This window comes from Stenella coeruleoalba (genome assembly GCF_951394435.1).
Source record: "Stenella coeruleoalba genome assembly, chromosome: 5".
Lineage (NCBI taxonomy): Eukaryota > Metazoa > Chordata > Mammalia > Artiodactyla > Delphinidae > Stenella > Stenella coeruleoalba.
In genome coordinates, this window is record NC_137150.1 from 72,281,764 (window position 1) to 72,308,403 (window position 26,640).

At 35.9% G+C, this 26,640-nt stretch overlaps 1 protein-coding gene across 15 annotated transcripts in view; it reads left to right on the forward strand.

The window, feature by feature from the left end:
- Positions 1 to 26,640, forward strand: part of DLG1 (discs large MAGUK scaffold protein 1) — a 286,057-nt gene that overhangs the window by 155,204 nt on the left and 104,213 nt on the right. For all 15 annotated transcript variants that reach the window (XM_079922700.1, XM_079922698.1, XM_079922699.1 and 12 more), the window contains 5 exons: positions 5,856 to 5,906; positions 8,432 to 8,556; positions 10,593 to 10,762; positions 11,927 to 12,063; positions 16,055 to 16,199. In XM_079922700.1, coding sequence (XP_079778826.1) covers positions 5,856 to 5,906; positions 8,432 to 8,556; positions 10,593 to 10,762; positions 11,927 to 12,063; positions 16,055 to 16,199 — 628 coding nt within the window. The remainder of the gene's footprint in view (positions 1 to 5,855; positions 5,907 to 8,431; positions 8,557 to 10,592; positions 10,763 to 11,926; positions 12,064 to 16,054; positions 16,200 to 26,640) is intronic.

Sequence of the window (26,640 nt, forward strand, 5' to 3'; positions counted from 1 at the left end):
GACAGTTTTACTTCTTTTCCAATTTGTATTCCTTTTATTTCTTTTTCTTCTCTGATTGCTGTGGCTAGGACTTCCAAAACTATGTTGAGTAATAGCGGTGAGAGTGGACATCCTTGTGTTGTTCCTGATCTTAGAGGAAATGCTTTCAGTTTTTCACCATTGAGAATGATGTTTGCTGTGGGTTTGTCATATATGGTCTTTATTATGTTCAGGTATGTTCCCTCTATGCCCACTTTCTGGAGAGTTTTCATCATAAATGGGTGTTGAATTTTGTCAAAAGCTTTCTCTGCATCTATTGAGATGATCATATGGTTTTTCTTCTTCAATTTGTTAATATGGTGTATCAGATCGATTGATTTACGTATACTGAGGAATCCTTGCATCCCTGGGATAAATCCCACCTGATCATGGTCTATGATCCTCTTAGTGTGTCATTGGATTCTGTTTGCTAGTATTTTGTTGAGGATTTTTGCATCTATATTCATGAGTGATATTGGTCTGTAATTTTCCCTTTTTGTAATATCTTTGTCTGGTTTGGTATCAGGGTGATGGTGGCCTCACAGTATGAGTTTGGGAGTGTTCCTTCCTCCATTTTTTTGGAAGAGTTTGAGAAGGATGGGTGTTAGCTCTTCTGTAAATGTTTGATAGAATTCACCTGTGAAGCCATCCGGTCCTGGACTTTTGTTTGTTGGAAGATTTTTAATCACAGTTTCAATTTCATTACTTGTGATTGGTCTGTTCATATTTTCTGTTTCTTCCTGGTTCAGTCTTGGAAGGTTATACCTTTCTAAGAATTTGTCCATTTCTTCCAGGTTGTCCATTTTGTTGGCATAGAGTTGCTTGTAGTAGTCTCTTAGGATGCTTTGTATTTCTGTGGTGTCTGTGGTAACTTCTTTTTCAATTCTAATTTTATTGATATGAGTCCTCTCCCTCTTTTTCTTGATGAGCCTGGCTAATGGTTTATCAATTTAGTTTATCTTCTCAAAGAACCAGCTTTTAGTTTTATTGATCTTTGCTATTGTCTTCTTTGTTTCTATTTCATTTACTTCTGCTCTGATCTTTATGATTTCTTTCCTTCTGCTAACTTTGGGTTTTGTTTGTTCTTTCTCTAGTTCCTTTAGGTGTAAGGTTAGATTATTTATTTGAGATTTTTCTTGTTTCTTGAGGTAGGCTTGTATAGCTATAAACTTCCCTCTTAGAACTGCTTTTGCTGTATCCCATAGGTTTTGGATCGTCATGTTTTCATTGTCATTGTCTCTAGGTATTTTTTGATTTCTTCAGTGATCTCTTGGTTATTTAGTAATGTAGTTTTTAGCCTCCATGTGTTTTTGTTTTTTTACATTTTTTTCCCCTGTAATTCATTTCTAATCTCATAGCGTTGTCATCAGAAAAGATGCTTGATATGATTTCAATTTTCTTAAATTTACTGAGGCTTGATTTGTGACCCAAGAGGTGATCTATCCTGGAGAATGTTCCGTGCGCACTTGAGAAGAAAGTGTAATCTGCTGTTTTTGGATGCAGTGTCCTATAAATATCAATTAAATCTATCTGATTTATTGTGTCATTTAAAGCTTCTCTTTCCTTATTTATTTTGATTTTGGATGATCTGTCCATTGGTGTAAGTGAGGTGTTAAAGTCCCCCACTATTATTGTGTACTGTTGATTTCCTCTTTTACAGCTGTTAGCAGTTGCCTTATGTATTGAGGTGCTCCTATGTTGGGTGCATATATATTTATAATTGTTATATCTTCTTCTTGGATTGATCACTTGATCGTTATGTAGTGTCCTTCCTTGTCTCTTGTAACACTCTTTATTTTAAAGTCTATTTTATCTGATTTGAGTATTGCTACTCCAGCTTTCTTTTGATTTCCATTTGCATGGAATATCTTTTTCCATGCCCTCACTTTCAGTCTGTATGTGTTCCTAGGTCTGAAGTGGGTCTTTTGTACACAGCATATATATGGGTCTTGTTTTTGTATCCATTCAGCAAGCCTGTGTCTTTTGGTTGGAGCAATTTATCCATTCACATTTAAGGTAGTTATCAATATGCATGTTCCTGTGACCATTTTCTTAATTGTTTTGGGTTTGTTTTTGTAGGTCCTTTTCTTCTCTTGTGTTAGACTTAGAGAAGTTCCTTTAGCATTTGTTGTAGAGGTGGTTTGGTGGTGCTGAATTCTCTTAGCTTTTGCTTGTATGTTAAGCTTTTGATTTCTCCATTGAATCTGAATGAGGTTCTTGCCAGGTAGAGTAATCTTGGTTGTAGGTTCTTCCCTTTCATCACTTTAAGTATATCATGCCACTCCCTTCTGGCTTGTAGAGTTTCTGCTGAGAAGTCAGCTGTTAACCTTATGGGAGTTCCCTTGTATGTTATTTGTCATTTTTCCCTTGCTGCTTTCAATAATTTTTCTTTGTCTTTAATTTTTGTCAGTTTGATTACTGTGTGTCTTGGCGTGTTTCTCCTTGGGTTTATCCTGTATGGGACTCGCTGTGCTTCCTGGACTTGGGTGGCTATTTCCTTTCCCATGTTAGGGAAGTTTTCGACTATAATCTCTTCAAATATTTTCTCGGTTCCTTTCTCTCTCTCTTCTCCTTCTGGGACCCCTGTAATGCGAATGTTGTTGCGTTTAATGTTGTCCCAGAGGTCTTTTAGGCTATCTTCATTTCTTTTTATCCTTTTTTCTTTGTTCTGCCGCAGTGAATTCCACCATTCTGTCTTCCAGTTCACTTATCCATTCTTCTGCCTCACTTATTCTGCTACTGATTCCTTCTAGTGTAGTTTTCGTTTCAGTTACTGTATTGTTCATCTCTGTTTGTTCTTTAATTCTTCTAGGTCTTTGTGAAACATTTCTTGCATCTTCTCGATCTTTGCCTCCATTGTTTTTCCGAGGTCCTGGATCATCTTCACTGTCATTATTATGAATTCTTTTTCTGGAAGGTTGCATATCTCCACTTCATTTAGTTGTTTTTCTGGGGTTTTATCTTGTTCCTTCATCTGGTACATAGCCCTCTGCCTTTTCATCCTGTCTGTCTTTCTGTGAATATGGTTTCTGTTCCACAGGCTGCAGGATCATAGTTCTTCTTGCTTCTGCTGTCTGTCCTCTGGTGGATGAGGCTATCTGAGAAGCTTGTGCAGGTTTCCTGATGAGAGGGACTGGTGGTGGGTCGAGCTTGGAGTACCTACCTTTTGAGAAGGCTTAATGGTGAAAATCTCAAATACCTTAAATCAGAAGTCCATAAGCTCACAGCACAAAAATTTATACTATATTACATATTAACACCAAAAGGACTGTATAAGTATACTGACTTGGAAATGTTTTGTAGAATAAAATTTCAGGCTATTTAGGAAATGAACAAATGGACAAAAATAGAGCCCAATGTAGCAGTTTGGGGATTTGGCCAAAGCCATATGCCAAGGAAAATTTATTAACTTTAATGGGTGTTTCTAAAAATAGAAAAAGTAATAAGCATAAATGAATTGCGCATTCAACTCAAGAAGCTTTAAAAAGGGCCTAAGGAAAGGGTAAAGAATTGATAAAAAATAAAAGCAGAATGTAATAGCATAGAATGTAATAAATCAGTGATGTTAAAAGTACTTCTTTGATAAAGACTGATAGACCTTTAGCAAGTCTGAGCATGAAAAAATATAGATGATACAAATAACCTTTAGAATAAGAAGAGTGGTATAGCTGCAGATACAGATTTTATTTTTACTCATAAAAAAGAACTTCCAGGGCTTCCCTGGTGCTGCAGTGGTTGAGGGTCCACCTGCTGATGCGGGGGATGCGGATTCGTGCTCCGGTCCAGGAGGATCCCACATGCCGCGGAGCGGCTGGGCCCGTGGGCCATGGCCACTGGGCCTGCGTGTCTGGAGCCTGTGCTCCGCAACGGGAGAGGCCACAACAGTGAGAGGCCCACGTATGCAAAAAAAAAAAAAAAAAAAAAAAAACTTCCAGTCAAGTTGGCAGGATATGCATATGTATAACCCTCCTCCTGCACTCCATAGGCATATAAATCATAGATTTTTATATATATATATATACATATATATTGTGTGTATGTATATATGTATGTGTATATGTGTGTGTATACACACATATGTATAACATAATTTCAAAAACAAGAAGAAAATATCTTCAGTTGAAAAAGAAGATGAAACAAAGTAGCATTTGGGTTTGTATCCATTAGAACCATAAGAATTAAGAACCCAAAAAAGTAGTAGAGATGAGTTTCAAAAATCCTCAGGAAAAAAACCCCTAGCTCCTGCATTGGACCTGAATTAGGGGTTGCTTCTTATAGTATGGTGAAGAAAACAGACTACCTTACATGGATTTCATTATTCTGTTGTTTCATTATTTTATTGCTGTATAACAAACCACCCTGAAACTTTGTGGCTTTAAAAATAATTCATTATTTCTCATGATTTTCTGGGTTAACTGGATAGTTCTGTTTTACACGGTCTTGGCTGGGGCACTGGAGAAGACTGGAAGATCCAAAATAGCCTCATTGACCATGGCTGGCAGTTAGTGCTAGTTGCCGGTTAGAGGTGCAGCTGGGGCTTTTGGCCAGGGGTCTTGATGCGCCTTCATTTCAATCTCTTCATAGGATCTTTGAGCTTCCTCACATTATAGCTTCTGGATTCTAAGAATGTGCATTCTAAGACAAAGGCAAACACTACAAGGCATCACATGACCTAGATTCAAAAACCACAAAGCATTTGTGCCACATTCTTTTTAACAGAGGTCATCTAGAGCCTGCCTAGATCCAAGGGAAGGGAAAGTAGATAACATCTCTTGGTGGTAGGATGGTTCAATCATATTGCAGAAGAGCACTTGGGATGGAAGGATGGGATGCACCTAGAGATGAAGTTTATCACAATCCCTGTTTGACTTATTAGTTTGGGTATTTTGCCCAGCTTCGTGTCACCAGAAATGTTAAAGCAATGATTTGAATCCCAGTTAATGTGATTCCAAGCACTATTCAGCCTTCACCAGTGGCCTTTGCTATGGGAATTACTTCTTCCAGGAGGAGACATGGAATAAATTAGAAGGAATGAGAGAAAGTGCTTGGTCTGTATGGTGTAAGCAAGATTGTGAATGGTGAATCAAAGTTGGACATGAAATATGTAACTGAAATTTGACAGAGGAAGCAATAAAGTAACAGATGTGGAGGGAGGAAATTGCAGGATATGTAAAGGAAGGAGCAAGTCATTCAAGTGTGATGGTATATAAGGCTCATGAACAGGTGAGAAACATGTTAGAATGAAGTTGAGTGATAGATTGGGGTCAGTTCATACAGAGCCTTGTATGAGAGTTTTTGAGAATTTTGGAACAAGTATGTTATACATGGGCTCCATAAAGATCCATCTGTGTAACTAAAACACATTAGAATGATTTGAGCAATGGAGAACAGTAATCTAAGAGATTGGGTAGATTACACTTGCAGTAGTCCAGATGAGTTAACAAAGCAAGGTACCTTTTGAAGCAAGGTAATAGCAATGAAAATGAAGGGGTGATGGTTTTAGGAAGAAATGAAATATTTAAGTCAGTAAGAATTGGCAGCTGATTAGATGTGTGGATCAAGGCAGAGAAGAGAGTCAAGAGTTCAGTAAGTATTAAAAGCTGAATGTACGCTTTCTGTATGTGAAAGTCACAATATCATGAGTGTCAACTCATTAATACATTTGTATTCTTCCATTCTTTGAAAATCTTCCCTAAAACTATTAAAATCAAGCTATATTATTTGATTACTATCACATTTAACAGGTTTTTATTAAGAAATCATGCAAAAATTATGTCTTGCCATTTTAAATTTCACACCCTAAATTTCTGTGCTACTTCTTTTTTTTCCCCCATTAGGTTAATGGCACTGATGCAGATTATGAATATGAAGAAATCACACTTGAAAGGGTAAAAACTGTTAATTATCTTAAGTTTTTATGCATAAACCTGTTGCTTTAAATAACTCTTTAAATATACTGCTCTTTCATATAGGATCCAAGGAAGATCACATTTCAGAACCATATAATATTAGTTTCTTTAATGAGTCCACGTATAAAATTAGCCGTGGCATTTCAGAACCTGTTGCTTTTCTTTAATAACCTTTTTTTTTAAATAAACTTTTTATTTAACATAGTTTTAGATTTACAGAAAAGTAGTACAGAGAGTTTCCATTTACCCTGGACTCAGTTTCACCTATTATTAACATCTTTTCATTACTAGAATACATTTTTTTCAACTAATGAACCAATAGTGATATATTATTATTAACTAAAGTCTACTTTATTTGGATTTCCTTACTTTTTATGTTTTTCTCTTCCAGGATCACAACTGGAATACCACATTACATTTAGTTATGATGTCTCCTTGTGCTCCTCTAGACTGACAGTTTCTCAGATTTTTCTCAGTTTTTAATTTTATTATTTATCTTTCATATAGTAAAATATTTATTTTAAATAAGTATTTAATATCCTAGTAATATGGTCATTGTATCAGTTTTGTTTCCCAGCAAGATAAAAACCATAGATTTAATGGAAAAGACCTTATTGAAAACTTCTTATGCAATCCCCCAGTCAGAAAATAATTTAAGGATACAATTCAGATGTGTAAACTTTCTTGATGTATTTTCCCCTTAAGAATATCTGCATTTAATTGATACTGTATTTTAGCAGAGCCACCTTGTCTGACCAGCATTTTTGAGAAATGAAGTGCTCTGCATAAGTGAATTTTCTAAGTAACTGAATGTCTGTATATTTAAAATCCTAGGTAATTAGATTTGTTTATGTTTGAAGCCAGAATAAACTGAATAAAAATAGACTTCAGAGGGATAATAGATTTTTATTGCCTGTTTACCTGAATTTGGACCCACCTGTTCAAGTGACATGGATGACTGAGTCTTACAAGTAAATAGAGTATTAATGTATTGTACACATTTTAATGTGGCATTTTGTTGGTTTTTTCCCAACTTTATTGAGATTTCTTGACATATAGTCCTAACTCTTTATCTTATTCATCTTTTCATCTTTTCCCAGTACCTTTTAAATTCCTCTATTTAGTCAGAACTGTACATTGTATTTTTCATTGATTAAAGAGCTTATGTACCAGGAATTGGGGAGATGTTGTTAAAGTATAAAAACTTGCAACTAGAAGATGAATAAGTTCCAGAGATCTAATGCACAGGTAGTGAATATAATCAACAATACTGTATTATAATCTTCAGAATTGCTAAGAGACTAGATCTTAAATGTTCTCACCACAAAAAATAAATGGCAGTTATGTGACCTCATACAGGTGTTAGCTAAATAAAGCTAAGGTGGTAATCATATTGTACTATATAAATGTATCAAATCAATATGTTGTATACCTTAAACTTACACAAAGTTATTTGTAATTATATCTCAATTCTTTAAAAAACAAGTAAAAACGAGAACTCGAATACCTGAGTAACGTGGTAGCCCCATACAACCTATTGATACTATTATTGATACTCTAGTAACTCTTGAAGAGTTTAGACTGAAAAAATTTTTTTATTAAAATAGAATTTTAGGACATGTCATAGTCTAGTGAAATTCTAAGCTATTTAATACAAACAGTTTAGTAATAGATCCAGATATACCCACTTATTTGAGCTGCCTGAAAACCAAAGTTAGAACATTCTTGCAAAAATAAACGTTTAATACCTTTGCTTAGATCAGTTTTGCTTTTTGTAGCAGAACCCTTTCTTCAAAGAAAATATTATTCAGAAATCTAGTACATAAATAAAATAAGCAAGAAGTGTAATGCTACTTTGGCAAAATTGACTGCTGTCAAGAAAGTACACCAATGTTAAGTTCTCCAGTTGGACTTCAGTATTAAAAACTGCCTTTTGCTGGTCAGGTATCTTGGTTAAACACATCAAGGATGATGGCTGTGTTACTTAGCTCATACAATTTGGTCATTTTAAAATAAGCTGATGGCAAAGTTAGCAGAAGAAAAGCACCACCCAGTACCTCTTTTTTAAAAATTTAGGATGAAATAATATATTGGTATTACCTACTCGGAAATAACAGCAACAGAAGGATCACTTCATTGTTTTTCTCTTGGGAGCAATTTGCCTTACCAAACATGAGCAAGATGCAGTCTAAAAGAAAGAGACCTAATAGTGACACCTCTCCAAGGACAAACTGCACATAATTTTGAAGAAGGAATCGTAGACCAGAGTCCAGAAGTACTCAGTACATCATCAGCCTCACATATTCAGCAGTAATACCTCTGAATTTATAGAGAAAAAAGAGCTTTCCTTATATTTCTTAATTTAAAATCATCATATTTCCTATACGTATGCCTTTATGTGTGTGTTCCTTATGTTAGTACAGTTTCTAGGTCCTATAATGACGGGAACCTATCAATAAAGATAATTATTATTCAGTGTCAATTTTTTTCCCCTCTATCCCCAGGGAAATTCAGGGCTTGGTTTCAGCATTGCAGGAGGTACAGACAACCCACACATTGGAGATGACTCAAGTATTTTCATTACCAAAATAATTGCAGGGGGAGCAGCTGCCCAAGATGGAAGATTGCGGTATGTTTTGCACTTTATGTTGTGATACCAAATCCTCTTTGTATCTTTTTCTTGAGGCAACTGTACAATGAATAAATACAAATGAACACTATCATAATAACTAACATAAGGTAGATGCTCAGATATCAAATGAATGAATGAGATAATTGTGCTTTAAGCATTTTCCCTCTTTTCAATTAGGAATTCAGTTTTATCTTAGAAGTTAAGCATTTTGAATAATAAATTTGACTGTTTAAATATTTCTGAGCAAATTTATAGAAATCATAGATTTCCCATTGTATGTTCAAATACATTCACAAAATGTGTTATTTTCTGAGTGGGAAACGTGTATACGCTTATTTAAGGTACAGGGAATCATATATATCTGAGTTGGTATCCCAGACCACAAAGAGTAGTAAAGATTATGCAGACTTTAAATAAATTAATCTATTTTCTAAATTGAATAAATGTAAGTAATATTGGTCTTTTGTTTAAATGTAAGGTTCCATTTCAGAAAATATCTTTAGCATACTTTGTTGTTTCCTTAGACCATAGATTGTGGCACTTTTCTTGTTGCCTTATTTGTTGCTTTTTATACATGGTGATGTGATGGTTTTCTAAAGTTTTAGGACTAAGGATTATATATGGTCTGTTAAAAACAGTATCTTATTTTAAGGCTGTTCATGCCTTATACAGCTTTTCAGTTTCTAAACTTCTCACTGGATATGATAAGTGGTATATTAATGAAATTAAATATGAAATCAATAATTTGACTTTCATGTAAATGTAAATATTTACTTCCTGCTTCCTGCTATTGGCCTTTTATTTGTGCTTCATGTGTGAAAATTAGTATGTTCCATTTGTTTCACTGGAGAACATACCTATAGTACTAACTCTGAGGTGTCACTGTCTTTGGATATAGAATTTATTTTCTCTAAAAAAGTTAATTAGATATAGAAGTTTATCATGATCACTTTAAATGTTTTAATTGTTTTGTTCCCCATCCCTGCCCAATTTGAGATGACCATCTTTTAATTTGTTTTCTTATTTTTTTTCTACATGAATACCATGCAGTTGAAACTGAGATTAGTTTATTTTTTGGCAAATCAATGAATTAATCTCAATTTTGCTGCTGTGACCTTAAGCTAGTTATTCAGTCTGAGCCTCAGATTTTTTATGTTTGAATCACTGCTCTGTTAGTCATTATCAGGGTGGCCTTGGGAAAGTTATTTAAACTTTGTACCTCAGTTTTTCTATCTATAAAATGGGGATATAAATATGTATCTACCTTACAGATTGTTGTAAGGGTTAAAACACTAAAAGAAGTTCCTAGCATGTGGTTAGTGCTAAATAAATATTTGCTGTTTTTCTAAAATATCTTAATTTCTATACATAATCGTACAAATTACAGCTGTCAGGACTTCCCTGGTGGCACAGTGTTTAGGAATCTGCCTGCCAAAGCAGGGGACACGGGTTCGCTTCCTGGTCTGGGAAGATCCCACATGCTGCAGAGCAGCTAAGCCCATGTGCCACAACTACTGAGGCTGCGCTCTAGAGCCCGCGAGCCACAACTGCTAAGCCCATGCACAGCCACTACTAAAGCCTACGCCCTCTAAGGCCCGTGTTCCACAACTACTGAGCCCATGTGCTGCAACTACTGAAGCCCACGTGCCTAGAACCTGTGCTCCCCAACAAGAGACCGCCACTGCAATGAGCAGCCCATGCACCGCAACAAAGAGTAGCCCCCATTCGTCGCAACTAGAGAAAGCCCACGTGCAGCAACGAAGACCCAGACACAGCCCCGCCCCCAAAAAAAAATTATAGCTGTCGTTATTATTTAATATTTTTGTATAATGATCTGTTATTTGCACTGTTTCCTTTGCTGGCCCTTGGGAAATGTTTGTATTTATATGAGTTTTTGATACATTGGAATTTAACATGCAGTTTCTTATAAATAATTCTAGTAAATAATTCTCTTATCAAGAAAAGAAAATTGGCAAAGAGAAAAATTGATATTAAAATTTTAATATTTAATTTTTAATGGTTTTTTTCCTCAGGGTCAATGACTGTATATTGCGAGTAAATGAAGTAGACGTTCGTGATGTGACACATAGCAAAGCAGTTGAAGCATTGAAAGAAGCGGGATCTATTGTACGCTTGTACGTAAAAAGACGGAAACCAGTATCAGAAAAAATAATGGAAATAAAGCTCATTAAAGGTCCTAAAGGTATGAAATAAATCAAACAAAGACAAATTATTAAGTAAGAAATCTCTAAGTGAAATGTAACTATGAAGTTATTTATGACACACATTCTAAGATTAACAATGCTGGTAATCTACAGAACTTAGTGAATTTTTAGAATTTCTGTGTTATTTCTACTGATTTTTGTCTTAAGTAGAATACTATGCAAACATTTTGCAGTCATGTGTAGTGTTGATATTAACTTGTAATCGTTAATCTACTAAGTGCATAAAATGCAGATACACAGGCTAAAAGAAAAAAATATTTATGAACATGTCATCAGGAGTTACATCTGCAATGAAGACTGTTAGGATGTGATCTGAATTTTGAAAACATGGATGGGATTGAGGATAAATGGAAATATTGATTCTAATTTGTGGCTTCATGGAAAAATGCATAGAGAGCTACAGGTTTGGCATCAAAGCTATGGGATTTATGAATTATTGAAGCTCCTTACTTAAAATTAATTCATAGAATATTGAAAAGAGAAGCAGCATCTGCATTTCTGAAGCTGTTGGTTCTGCCCACCACTAATTTTTTTTTCTCAGTTTTAATCTTGTGGAAGTGTTAAAAGTGTTAGTAAGAAGTGCAATTATGATGGAAACAAAAGTGAAGCAATTTTACACCATCTCTTTGAACTAATAAACAAATGCATTTTACAAAGACACTTTAAGAAGTAACCTGGTTGGGGGTGGGGGGGTCTTGCCTGGTGGTCCAGCAGCTAAAGACTCCACGCTCCCAATGCAGGGGGCCGGGTTTGACCCCTGGTCAGGGAACTAGATCCCATATGCCACAACTAAAGGAGCCTGCATGCCGCAGCTAAAAGATCCCGCACGGCACAACAGAGATCCTGTGTGTCACAACTAAGACCTGGCACAGCCAATTAAATAAATAAATAAATAAATAAATAATTTTTTTTTTTTTTTTTAAGTAACCTGGGGGTAAAAAGGTTCTCATTTGTAACTATAGGAGCACCTATATATGTAATTGCCCCTGATTACAAAATACTTAGGATTTTTAAAATAGGTAAATAGATAATTTTCTGTTTTAAAAAACATTAGTTTGGTGAAGTTATCACCTAGTTTTCAGTCATTTGGACTTAAGTTTACATATATTGGTGAAATTCTAAAACTAGTGTTTTCCATACAGGTCTTGGGTTCAGCATTGCAGGAGGTGTTGGAAATCAACATATTCCTGGGGATAATAGCATCTATGTAACCAAAATAATTGAAGGAGGTGCAGCACATAAAGATGGTAAACTTCAGATTGGAGATAAACTTTTAGCAGTGAGTATAAGAAATCCATTGTTTTAAAAATCACTTTGATGTCTTTTTTTTCCTGACAGACTGAATTTCTATGTGCCAAAAATGTTTAAATGATATTTCCATGAGTGAATACTAGTCTTGCTTTAGTCAAAACCTGAAAAATGATTCTTTATTTGCCACTACCATTTCCTCTACTAGCTCCCCTCTCTTTTTCTTTCATTCTGTTTAGGGGCTTGGATGCACAGAATTGTTTAGTCATAATCCTTAGGTTCATAACATCATCATCCTTTGTTCATGTGTGACCTTGTTTTTCCCTTTCTTACTTTAATTAATTAATCAATTATTTTATTTATAATATAGTAAAAACTGCTAGTCATTACCCAACCCAAGAACTAGAATATCAACAACTTGTGTTCCTCATTCCTTTGTTTTTTAAAGATTGCTTTATCACATACATATTCCTAAATGTTTTGTTTAGTAGTGTGTGTTTTGAAAATTTTTAAAGGCTATTGTGCTGTATATAGTCTTTTTTAATACTTTTCTCACTCAGTATTGTTTTACTGAGACTTATCCATATTGTTGCCTAGAGCTGAGATTTATTCATTTACCCTCTTCATAATATTCTATTCTGGGACTGTAGACTGTATCACAATTTATTTATCCAATCTTCATCAATAACTGTCTTAGTTCATGTTCCCTAGAAAAACAAAACCTGAAGAAAAGCTACTCTGCTAAGGTATTATTGGGAGGTATAACTTCAGAGAAGCTAGAGTGAGTGAAAATGAAAAGTGAGGCAGAGAATGAGGGAAAGCCAATACAATGTATTATGTTTCTGAACTGGCTATAAAATCATAAGAAAATGTAGCTGATTGCTTGTTATGTAGGACAGTCTCCCAGGCAGGCAATGTGGAACTGCTAAACCTTAGATCCAGCCATCCAGGGAAAAGAAAGGATTTTATCTGCTGACGCCTTTTAGTCTCTTGTCTCTTGTTAGTTAGAGTCTAACCCCATGGGGGTTAACTGTCCTAGATTTCTCGACTGTGTTACCCAGCCCCTCTGGACAAATGCTAAGGAAGCCAGTTCCCACACTCTGGCACAGCACTTCCCCGGAACCCAGAAGTCGTGAGAAGAGCTAGAGCCTCGTGGTCTAGACAGGTCAGATGTGGTCTTCTAATATGTTACAGCTCTCACTATGTGGAACACGTCAGCCAAACCCAAGCCCAGCCTTTACTCCAGAAGAGGTTGGAAGAGCTCATAATGTTAGGGGACAATATGAGAGTAGCAGTAGCTAGGACTCTCCCCTAACCAAGCAACCAAAGCCTAGTGGACACGTAGGCTCAAGTGAATCTGAAAAGGCATACAAACAAAGTCTGGTATAGTGATGATTTGGTCTATCTCCTATTTATTTATTTGCCCTTTTTTAATAGTTATGCTAGGAAGAGCAACTAATTATTTTTGAGTTAATGACAGGGAGGAGGAAGGAACTGTCCTTCAACTACTTCTCTCTAACTTATCCTCTCACAGCTATGACTTGCCACTCTTTCCCCCAAGCTACAACCAACACTCCCTCATCATTGCATACACCCCCACCAACACACACCAGTTCCAAACAACCTTCTTTCTCCACTACGTTTCTCACTTTTATTTTTAATTTCTTACATACTGTGTCTTCTTTATCCTTCTTCCAAAATCAATTTTAGGGGTAGGGAGCCAGGAATTCATGCTGATTTACCGTTTAGTTGTTGCCATAATTCCACTGAAATTATTCAGTTCTTAATTTTCACCTTAATTGATGTATCAGGCATTTGACGTACCTTCTTCCTTCTTAAAACACTCTTTCCAGTTCGCCTGATAGTCACCCTCTATCTTGCTATTCCTCTTAGCTCACCAGCCATTCCTTCTCGTTCTCCTTTTCGGTGCATCTTCTCCCTAACTTCTAAACATTGAAGTGATCCAGGACTCAATACTTGAACATATTCTCTTCTCTCTTTGATAGGTGGTCAAATAACTTACTGGGTCTTATTGTACATGATAGTAATAAGTATTGTTTTCTGAACTTCAGTCTCCTTCTCTATGTCTCAAGAGTCATCTCAAATATAATATACAGTTGGCTCTTTGTATCCGTGGGTTCCACGTCTGTGGATTCAACCAACTGAAGATCGAAAATATTTGGTGGAAAAAAATTCCAGAAAGTTCCCAAAAGGCAAAACTTGAATTTACATGACAATTTATTTTATATTAGGTATTGTAAGTGATCTAAAGATGATTTAAAGTATAAGGTGAGGGTGTGCGTAGCTTATATGCAAATACTACGCCATTTTACTTAAGGAACATGAGAATCTGCAAATTTTTTTATCCTCGAGGAGGGTGATGGGGGGTAGTGGGGTTATAGAATCATTCCCCCACAGATACCGAAGTACAACTGTATCTAAAAATGAACTTTCAAATCACGGCAACCCACCCCACCTTGCCCCCCAAAATTCTGCTCTTTGCATAATTTTCACATCTCATTAAACGGGAACTTTATCCTTCTAATTTCCCCAAGTCTAAAACTTTAGGATCATTCTCTTTCTTTCCCACTCCACATTGAATCACCTCAGCAAATCTTGTCAGCTCTTTTATCAGTTATCTAATGCTGCATAAGAAAAAACAAAAATTAGTGGCTAAAATGACAACAATTATTTATTTGCTTACACTTCTGCAATTTGGATATGTTTGGCCAGGGTAGCCTGTCTTTATTCCATATAATGTCTACTGGGGTGGCTCAACTAGGGCCAGGGGTCCACCTCCAAGTTGGCTCACATATAGTGGACCGGTTGGTTTTGGCTGTCATCTAGGAACTCAACTGGGGCTGTTAGCCAGGTATTCAGTTCTCCAGTGGGCTGTCCACATGGCTAACTTGAGCTTCTCACAAAGTGGTGGCCAGGTTCCAAGAGGGACATGCCAGAGTGAGCTTTTCCAAGAAGACAGCTCTAATGTGTGGCATTTATTAATCCTCTCTTTGCATCACAGTTACTAATGTCTCATTTCAGGCCATCAGAAGAACAGTATACCACAGTTGTGTATTTCAAAATGCAGCAAGTCCTCACTGTACACAGTAGGGTGGGACCATAAAAATGACCATGCAGTTGAAATCCTGCGAAGCATTATTAGTAATCAGTGGTGAAAGTCAGGATTGTTCTGTGACCTTTAGAAGTTTTCGTCAAAACATTTAAAAGTCTCCTGCAGTCGATTATAAAGTCACGTATTAGGGAAATGGAAAATATACTAAAATGAACATTTGTTTAGTGCACTGTAATTTAAAACACTAGAAACATTTATAGTGTTTTATTTCTTTTTAAAAGAAAATGTTTACCAAAAAGAGGAGCAGTCTAAACCTAATGCTAGCAGAAGAGAAAGGATTAGAACAGAAATTAACAATATAGGAAATAGGACAACCATATTGTCTATGTTGGTAGAGAAGATCAACAAAACCAAAACTTGGGTCTTAGAAAAGATCAACAAAATTGACAAACCTTGGGCTTCCCTGGTGGTGCAGTGGTTGGGAGTCTGCCTGCCGATGCAGGGGATGCGGGTTCGTGCCCTGGTCCGGGAGGATCCCACATGCCGCGGAGCGGCTGGGCCCGTGAGCCATGGCCACTGAGCCTGCGCGTCCGGAGCCTGTGCTCTGCAGTGGGAGAGGCCACAACAGTGAGAGGCCTGTGTACAGCAAAAAAAAAAAAAAAAAAAAAAAATGACAAACCTTTAGCTAGACTGACCAGGAAAAAAAAAAATGACTCAAATTTCTAAAAGTAGGAATGAAAGAGAGAACATAAGAGAATACTTTTATTTATGAATAACTCTATACCAACGCATGTAGGTAACTTAGATGAAATGGGCAAAGTCCTAGAAAGACACAAACTACCACTCCTATTCAACATTGTACCGAAGATTATACCCAGAGCAATAGGGGCGAAAAAAATGACATTCCAAGTGGGAAGGAAGAAGTAAAACTTTTGGGATTTTCTTTTAGGTGAATACTGTGTGTTTAGAAGAAGTTACTCATGAAGAAGCAGTAACTGCCTTAAAGAACACATCTGATTTTGTTTTTTTGAAAGTGGCAAAACCCACAAGTATGTATATGAATGATGGCTATGCACCACCTGATATCACCAACTGTAAGTCTGTTTGCTTAAATCTTGTTTCCTTAGATGTGATGTATTTTAATGAAGATTCCCAATATAAAGTTTAAACATTATACAAATATTTTTAAAAGAACTATAAAGCACTTTAACCTAATCATTTTAAAAACCAATTTTAAGTCAGAATCTTCATAATAATAAGTGGAGATGGCTTTTTCACCTTTTCATCTGTAATTTCATAGCAGTAATTACTTTTAACATTTAAGGCATTGATTCTCAAACTTTTATATAAGTAACAGTCACCAAAGGTATTTGCAAGTAATGTGGCTTCTTATTTTGTTCTAATAATTTTTGGATGGAGCACAGAAATATACTTTAGCAAGCAATTAATTCTTTTAACAAGCAGGGCAATTCTGATGCTTCTGATGCTGCTGGTTCATGGGCTGCACTTTGAGAAACAGTAACTTAAAATATTTGTAAAACCTGGGCTTTTCTATACTCTCAACTGTGTGAGCATAGATATTATCTTTGTACTTCAAACTCTTAGTGTATTACCTAACTCTGTTTGTGCACAGTACAATTGTATTGCCTAGAAATGAACTGTAATGAAAGTACTTATAATTTTAAGTTTCCTATTTGATTTTCTTTTTTAATGTACAAGCCGAGATGAGATTTAAATATATTCTTAATGTGTTCATGTTGTTTGAAAAATGAAAGTTTTATTTGTTTGGTATGTTGAGTCAATACTAGAATCATCCATGTGTAATAAAGATCATAAGTGTACTCTGTAATCTGCTTTTCCAAGTTTTCCTTTTTTAAATTGTAGAATTTTAAAGATATTTGTGATTTTGTAAGTGGCAATGTTTCCAGTTTTAAAATGTCAAAAAGTTCATTACAATCATTAATCATTAGAAGCTAAATACAAATTATATTTTAAAGTGTATATATACTGTCCTCCAGTGATGCATCTTCATTATCTGCTCATTGATTCATTAATTACTCAAGTATAGCTGAATTATTCTCTTAATAGTATTCAGTCTTTTTAATGGACAGAAATGATGTCTTATACATCATTTGTGTCAGAAAAGAACTTTACTACTTGTTTAAAGTTCTTCCATATATTTGGTCTTTCACAGAAGCTTTATATAAGGACTTGATGTATTTTATTTGTTATTAGGAGATGCAAATTCAATGATGAGCTCTTTTATTCACCAATTTAAATATTATTTATTATGCTGCTTTATCTGTTCAAGACAGCTATGTCCCAGTTGTTCCACAGATTGAGAGTTGGCATCCTGATTATGGCCAAATATACAAATAGCCAGGCTGCTTCTTAAAAATGTGTTGAACTGGAAAAAATGTTACTTTTTATTGAATTATCTCTTTTTATATAAAATAATATGACATTTAAAAAATGGCAGAGCTAGTCCTAAAGAGTAGTAAATAATGATTGTTTTCCCTATAGGCATATGTAGAATATTTCATCCCTTTTTTTCCATCTGTTATTAAACTAATAGAATATTGTGAAAAAGTTGAAGTTTACCATGCTAGTTCAACTTCTGTTCTGTTTCTCTTCTTATGAATTTTGTTGTACACTTAACAGTCCATGCTTATACTATAGACGCAATTCATAAGTAACTTATTATGTGTGTTTTAAAAAGCATTTGTACTTGAAAACTTTTTGCATAAATGATTTTTACCTGTCAGCTCTTGTGAAGCCCTTGCCATCAGACTATTCAACTTACCTGCCTGTCCCTTATGTTGTTAGTCATGTAGTTTCCTCCTCATCAATCTGGCTTTAGTCACTGAAGATTTTAGTGTCAGGTCCATTGTCCTTTGGTACACATTCACATTGTCATTCTTAGTGATGTCCAGGCAAAATGCACACTGATTCATTCAACAACCTGGCTTCTTTGTTGATCTCCTTCTTTCTAGCTCTCCTGCCCTCCACTCCAACTCAGATACTTGGTTCCAAGACAATAATTTAGATCTTATCATCGTCAATACCTTCACCACCTCCAAAATCTTGATTTAAATCATCCCATTCTCTGACTACATCCATCAGTTTATTTACTCCTGTTCTAACAATTCATTCTCATTTTGACCTTCAATCATTTGACACCATTACTTGGTTGTCCCCTTGTGTTTCTACTTGTCTGCTTTTTTTTAACTTAGCCTCCTTGGTTTGTCGTGATATTCACTTCATTGCATATATCTTCTACTTTCTTGCCCTCTCCATCTTCACTGGCAGAATCCCAACCCTGGTTCAACCTGCTGTCTTCATCCATTCCTGCTCCCTAAAAAGCAGAACATGCCTAGAGAAAAGCACAGAATTGTAGTTTAAGTTATGACCATAAATCTCAGATGGGGTCACACTCCTATAGCTGTAATCCACATATGGATAATAGACAAAATATGGTACCCAGGAATAGAAGGAGGTTTATTACTGAAAAAAAAAAAAAGTTCATCGGATCTGATAGAGAACATAGTTTCTTTGATGATATTAAAATTCTCATGCTTTTGCATTTATATATCTTTTCACTTTTATATTCTGTTCAGGTGGAAGGCCTTGTTAAACTTCTGATTTGGCCACTGCTCTCTTCCTGCTTTTACTTTAAGCTCTTCCACTTGGCTTCTTTCCTAAACTTTGGAGGGTTTGGGTCATTAATCTTGGTATCTAAGGACAATAATTTAGCCTCCCTTGTTTTGCAGTTCTCTGAGGAATCTTTTTACTTAGGATTTGGGGTATAGGAAATAGCACTGTTTTAACTAATCATTCTTTGGGCAGTCATTTCTTTGACAGGAGCATTAATTTTTAGTTCCTGCCATATGAGATACTATGCCTTACATGTGAGAATGACTCTTTCAGAAAAGGTCCATTGAATAAAGGCACAGTCTGGATATGGTAGGGAAAAGGTACATTTTCTGGCTTGAGCAGTTGACCGAATTTCTTGCCCAGTTGGGTTTTTTTGTTTGTTTGTTTCAGCCAAACTTGATAATGCAGCAAAGAAATTTGAGTAAAAAATCAGTAAACTCTAGACTTTAAATGGCCAGTGATTATAATGGTTCACGTGCATGTCTGTTGCTTTAGGGCAACATGCCGGTTCCCTTGAAAATCACAGATATTCTTACATATCACCCAAGAAAGACTTTGGACTTCAGAAGAGCCATTGGTAGAAAATCCTTTGGCTCAAATGCAGAAGAGTATCTTATATATGAATTGGATGGGAAGAAATTGCTATTGGAGACTGCAAACGTATAAAATCAAAGATGGCTCTGGACTTCTAAGCTCTATACTATTAATAGACATTGTAGACTTTTTCCTTTTTGTATGATTACAGAAAGAGATGTATAGATGCTATCTCCTTTTTTTTTTGTTTGTTTTTTTGCTGTCTCCTTTTGATAGCACATAATTGTTTCCAGTACACCATACTTCCAGTCACTACCTACTGTCTTTCACTCAGGTTACTTCACTCATATATGTAACCTATCTGGCCACTGTAGTAATTTGAAGTAATGATCCTTGCACTTTTGTTTTCCCAGTGGGTGTTATAATGCTTTGTGCATAGAAGGCACTCGGTAATGTAGTGAAAGAAGAGATTCATGGTTAAATAATAAATATTACAGCTAGATTTTGAAATGCCTAGTAACTTTATCATAGTTAATACCTCAAGAAAGTTAAATATTGTTTCTATGTGTTACTGATAGTAATGCACATAATTCAGATGTGTTGTGCTTTTGGAAGTTACAACTGAAATGTGTTGCTTACCTGGGTCAGGAATAGCTTTATAATTTTCTGTTCTTAGCTCTCACTAGAATTACAGTCGATGAACTCTAATGATGTTTTAGGGGTTTTTTTGGGGTTTTTTTTTTTGCGTTACACGAGCCTGTCACTGTTGTGGCCTCTCCCGTTGCGGAGCACAGGCTCCGGACGCGCAGGCTTAGCAGCCATGGCTCACGGGCCTAGCCGCTCCGCGGCATGTGGGATCTTCCCGGACCGGGGCACAAACCCGTGTCCCCTACATCGGCAGGCGGACTCAACCACTGCGCCACCAGGGAAGCCCTATAATGATGTTTTTTATTATTGAAATGAACCGATAAATAATGTTTGCTTATTTTTTATTCCGGTTTTTTACCAGGTTTCCATTCTTTTATGGTGCATTAAAAAGAATAAATTGGGTTGGCAGATCTGAGCTGGTGTCAGGGCATGTCCTTTTTATTTTTAATAGGCTTTATATTTTAGAGCAATTTTAGGTACACAGAAATATTAAGCAAAGGTACAGAAATGTCCCACCTGCATAGCCTCTCCTATTACCAACATCTGCCAGAGTGGTACGTTTGTTACAATTGATGACCCTACATTGCCATATCACTACCCAAAGCCCATAGTATTAGGGTTCACTCTTGATGTTGTACATTCTGTGGGTTTGGACAAATGTATAATGACATGTACCCACTATCAGTATCATACAGAGTAGCTTCATTGCCCTAAAAATCCTGTGTGCTGCCTATTCATCCCTCCCTCCCCTCTAACCTCTGGCATCCACTGATCATTTTGCTGCCTCCATAGTTTTGCCTTTTCCAGATTGCCATGTAGTTGGAATCATACAGTATGTAGCCTTTTAAAATCTTAACTTTTTACACCTAAAACAACACAACATTGTAAATCAACTGTACTCCAATAAAAATTAAAAACAAAAAACAAATATGTCATGTTTTACTTTTCATAAAATACATTTTAGATAATTTGATTAACATTTCCAATTTACCTGAAACTCACAAAATGGCATTGAATATATCACATATGTCCAATTGAAATACCCAAATTACACCAAAAAGCCTCAAACTCCTTAAAAACAATTAAAGTAATTAATTAAGCCCTCTGCTGATTTTGTCAAATTTGAGATAACAATTCAGTAAATATTTTAAAATATAGCACAGGCTAAAGTTTTCCATAAACTTTTGAATTAAAGAAGGCCTAGATGTTTGAAAAAAACAAACAAACCTTCTTTCACGTAGTAATGTGCATGAGTTTTTAACTCCTTTGGGTAAATAACCAAGGAGTGCAATTGCTGGGTCGTATGGTATGAATATGTTTAGTTTTATAAGAAACAGCCAAATTGTCTTCCAAAGTGGCTGTACCATTTTGCTTTCCCACCAACAACGTATGAAAGTTCCTGTTACTCCACATCTTCACAAGCATTTTGTGTTATCAGTGCTGTGGTTTTAGCTATTCTAATAGTTATTCAGCAGTATCACATTGATTTAACAAGCATTTCCTTGATGTCATATGATAAGGAGTATCTGTTCATATGCTTATTTGCCATCTGTATATCTTTTTTGGTGAGGTGTCTGTTAAGAGTCTTTGGCACATTTTTAAATTGGATTGTTTGTTGTCTTGTTGAGTTTAAGAGCTCTTTGCATGTTTTGGCTAAAGTTCATTATCACATATATTTTTTGCAGATATTTTCTCTCAGTCTGTGACTTGTCTTTTCATTCACTAGACAGTGTCTTTCACAGAGCAGAAATGTTTAATTTTAATGAGGTCTACCTTGTCAGTTTTCTTTCATGGATTGTGCCTTTGGTGTTGTATCTAAAACACCATTGCCAAACCCAAGGTAATCAAGATGTTCTCCTATGTTATCTTCTAGGATTTTTATAGTTTGGGGTTTTACTATGTCTGTGATCCATTTTGAGTTAATTTTCACATGGTTTATATCTAGATTCTTTTTTTTTTTTTTTGCATGTGGTTGTCCAGTTGTTCTAATAACATCTGTTGAAAAGACTGCCTTTGCTCCATTGTGTTTGCCTTTGCTCCTTTATCAATGATCAGTTGCCTATATATGAGTCTATTTCTGGATTCTCTGTTATATTCCATTGATCCAATATTTTCCTTTTCTTTTGCCAATATCACACTGTCTTGATTACTGTAGCTTTTTAGGAGGTCTTGAACTCAGGTAGTATCAGCCCTCCAACTTTGTTCTTCTGTTTCATTATTGGGTTGTCTATTCTAGGTGTTTTGCCTCTCCATATAAACTCTACAATCAGTTTGACAATATCCACAAAATAACTTACTGGTATTTTGATTGGGGTTGCATTGAATCTGTAGATCAAGTTGAGAAGAACTAATAACATCTTGACAGTATTGAGGCTTCCTATCCATGAACATAGGCTCTCTCTCAATTTATTTAGTTCTTCTTTGATATCTTTCATCAGAGTTTTGTAGTTTTGCTCACGTAGATCATTAGATTTATACCTAAGTATATCATTTTAGGGGATGCTAATGTAAATGGTAGTGTGTTTTTAATTTCAAATTTCACTTGTTCATTGCTGGTATACAGGAAAGCAGTCAACTTTATATATTAACCTTGTATAAAGGTTAATATATACAATATATATAATATATCTTTCAACCTTGCTATAATTGCTTACTAGTTCCATGAGGTTTTTTTTGTCAGTTCTTTCAGATTTTCTACATTGACAATCATGACATCTACAAAGACAGTTTTATTGCTTCTTTCTCAATCTGCATACCTTTTGTTTCCTTTTCTTATGTTAATGCATTAACTAAGACATCCTTCACTTGCTCCTAATTTTAGTGGTAAAGCTTCAAGCTCCTCACCATTAAGTATTATGTTAGCTGTAGGATTTTTGTAGAGTATTCTTTTTTTTTTTGGCGGTACGTGGGCCTCTCACTGTTGTGGCCTCTCCCATTGCACAGGCTCCGGACGCGCAGGCTCAGCGGCCATGGCTCACGGGCCCAGCTACTCCGCAGTGTGTGGGATCTTCCCGGACCAGGGCAAGACCCGTGTCCCCTGCATCTCTCAACCACTGCGCCACCAGGGAAGCCCGAGTATTCTTGATCAGGTTGACAATACTCCCCACTATTCCTAGTTAACTGAGAGATTTTCGTATAAATTGATATTTTGGATTTTATCAAATGCTTTTTCTTCATCTATTGATATGATTATGTAACTTTTCTTTAGCCTGTTGTTGTGATGGATCATATTGTTTTTTGAATGTTGAACCAGCCTTGCATACCTGGGATAAATCCCAGATGCTTGTGGTATATAATTCTTTTTATATATTGTTGGATTTGATTTGCTAATATCTTGTTGAAGATTTTTTCCATTTATGTTCATGAGCGATGTTGTTCTAGAGGGTTTTTTCTTATGATTTCTTTGTCTGGTTTTGTTAGGATAATGCTGGCCTCATAGAATGAGGAGGTATTCCCTTGGCTTCTGTCTGCTGGAAGAGGTTATAGAGAATTGGTGTAATTCTTTTCTTAAAAGTTTGGTAGAACTCACCACTGAAGGTTATCATTATGGATTCAATTTCTTTAATAGATATAGGCTTGTTCAGATTGCCTGTTTCTTTTTTGTGAGTTTTGGCAGATTGTGTCTTTCAAGGAATTGGTCCATTTCATCTAGGTTATCAAATCTGTGGGCATAAAGTTCTTCATAGTACTTACTATTCTTTTAATCTCCATGGAATCTGTAGTGATGTGCCCTCTTTCATTTCTGTCTTCTCTCTTTTTTTCTTAGTTAGCCTGGCTGGAGGCTTATTGATTTTATTGACCTTTTCAAAGAACCAACTTTTGGTTTTATTGATTTTTTTTAATCTGTTGATTTCCTGTTTTATTTATTTATTTATTTTTAATTTATTTATTTTATTTATTTATTTTTGGCTGCCATCGGGTCTTCCTTGCTGCATGCAGGCTTTCTCCAGTTGCAGCAAGCAGGGGCTACTCTTCGTTTCAGTGCGCGGGCTTCTCATTGAGGTGGCTTCTCTTGTCGCAGAGCTCAGGATCTAGGCGCGTGGGCTTCAGTAGTTGTGGCGCGCAGGCTCTAGAGCGCAGGCTCAGTAGGTGTGGTGCACGGGCTTCATTGTTCCACAGCATGTGGGATCTTCTTGGTCCAGGGCTCAAACCCATGTCCCCTGCATTGGCAGGTGGATTCTTAACCACTGCACCACTAGGGAGCCCAGATTTCCTATTTTTAATTTCATTGATTTCTGCTCTAATTTTTTATTATTTTTTTCCTTCTGTTTACTTTGAATTTAATTTACTCTTTTTCTAGTTTTATTAGGTGGAAGCTAAGATGATTCATTTTAGATCTTTCTTTTTTTCTAATATATGCATTCAGCACTATAAATTTCCCTCTAAGCACTGCTTTTGCTGTATCCCACAGGTTTCTTTTTTTTTTTTTTTGCGGTACGCGGGCCTCTCACTGTTGTGGCCTCTCCCGTTGTGGAGCACAGGCTCCGGACGTGCAGGCTCAGCAGCTATGGCTCATGGGCCCAGCCGCTCCGCGGCATGTGGGATGTTCCCGAACTGGGGCACGAACTCGTGTCCCCTGCATCGGCAGGGGGACTGTCAACCACTGCGCCACCAGGGAAGCCCCTATCCCACAGATTTTGATAGGTTGTGTTTTCATTTTCATTTAGTTCAAAACATTTTTAAAATTTCTCTGGAGATTTCTTCTTTGACCCAAGCGTTATTTAAGAGTGTGTTTGTGTTATTTAATCACCATGTATTGGGGGATTTTTAGCTATCATATTTTTATTGATTTCTAGTTTAATTTCACTGTGATCTGAGAACGGACATTGTATGATTTCTATTTTTTTTTAATTTGTTAAGGTATGTTTCATAGCCCAGAACATGATCTATCTTGGTGAACGTTATGTGGGAGCTTAAGAAAAATATGTGTTCTGCTGTTGCTGGATGAAGTAGTCTATAGGTGTCCATCATATCCAGTTGATTAGTGATGTTACTGAGTTCAGCTATGTCCTTCCTGATTTTCTGCCTGCTATATTTGTTCATTTCTGATAAAGAGGTGTGGATTAATCTATTTCTCTTTTCAGTCTGTCTGTTTTGGCCTCACATAGTTTGACCCTTTGTTGTTAGGTGTTAAAGATTATCATGTCTTCTTGGAGAACTGACCACTCTATCATTAAGAAATGCCTTTCTTTAATCCAGATAATTTTCCTTACTTTGAAGTCTTCTCTGTCTGAAATTAATATAGCTACTCCTGCTTTCTTTTGATTAGTGTTAGCATGGTATATCTTTCTCCATCCTTTTACTTTTAACATATAGGCCTTTATATTTAAATTGGCTTTCTTGTAGACAGTATATCTTGGGTCTTGGTTTTTTGACCCACTCTGACAGTATCTGTCTTGGAATTGGTGCATTTAGGCCATTGATGTTCTAAGTGATTATTGATATAGTTGGATTAATGTCTATGATATTTGCTACTCTTTTCTGTTTGTTACCCTGTTCTTTGCTCCTGTATTTGTCATCCATTTTTTTTCCTGCCTTTTATGGCTTTAATTAAGCATTTTGCGTGATTCTGTTTTCTCTCCTTTCTTAGTGTATTAGTTACATTCTTTTACTTTTTTTTAGTGGTTGCCCTAGAGTTTGCAATATACATGTATAGTAATCTAATTCCATTTTGAGGTAACACTACAGCTTTTTGGATAGTGTGAGTGCCTTATAATAACAAAATAATCCTAATTCCTCCCTCCCATCCCTTGTATCATTGCTGACATTCATTTCATTTATACATAAACATATATACAGACATAGTCGAATACAGTATTGCTATTGTTTTGAACAAAGTGTTATTTGTTAGCTCAATCAGGAATAAGAAAAATAAGAAAAATGAGTTTTATTTTACTTTTGCTTATTCCTTCATCAGTGCTTTTCCTTTCTTTCTGTGTAACTGAGTTTCTGACCTACTAACTTCCCTTCTCTCTAAAGGACTTCTTTTAACATTTCAAAAGGCAGATCTACTAGCAATAAATGTTCCCTCAATTTTTGTTTGTTTAAGGAAGTCTTTATTTCTTTTTCACTTTTGAAGGATAATTTCACAGGTGGGTTTTTTCTCTTAACACTCCACTGTCTTGCTTGAATGGTTTCTGAGAAGTCATATTTAATTCTTACCTTGCACCTCTATCAGTAAGGTGCAGTTTTTTCCCGTGACTTTTTTTAGGGCTTTTCTTCCCTTTTTTTTTATCCTGTAGTTTGAAAAGGATATGCCTAGGTGTAACTTTTCTTTGCATTTAACCTGCTTAGTGTTCTCTGAGCTTCCTAGATCTATGGTTTGGTGTCTGACATTAATTGTAGGAAATTCTCATCATTATTGTTTCAAAGATTTCTTCTATTCCTTTCTCTCCTTTTTCTGCTTTTGGTATTCCCATTAAATATATGTTCCACCTTTTGTAGTTTTACCACTGTTCTTGGATATTCTGTTCTGGTTTTTTCCCCCCAGTCATTTTTTCTCTTTGCTTTTCAGTTTTAGAGGTTGCCATTGAGATATCCTCAAGCTCAGATTCTTTCCTCAACCATGTCCAGACTACTAGTAGCTCATCAAAGACATTCTTCATTTCTGTTACAGAGTTTTTGATCTCTAGTGTTTCTTTTTGTTTCTTCCTTAGAGTTTTCATCTCTCCACTTGTATTGCCCATCGTGTTCTTTATC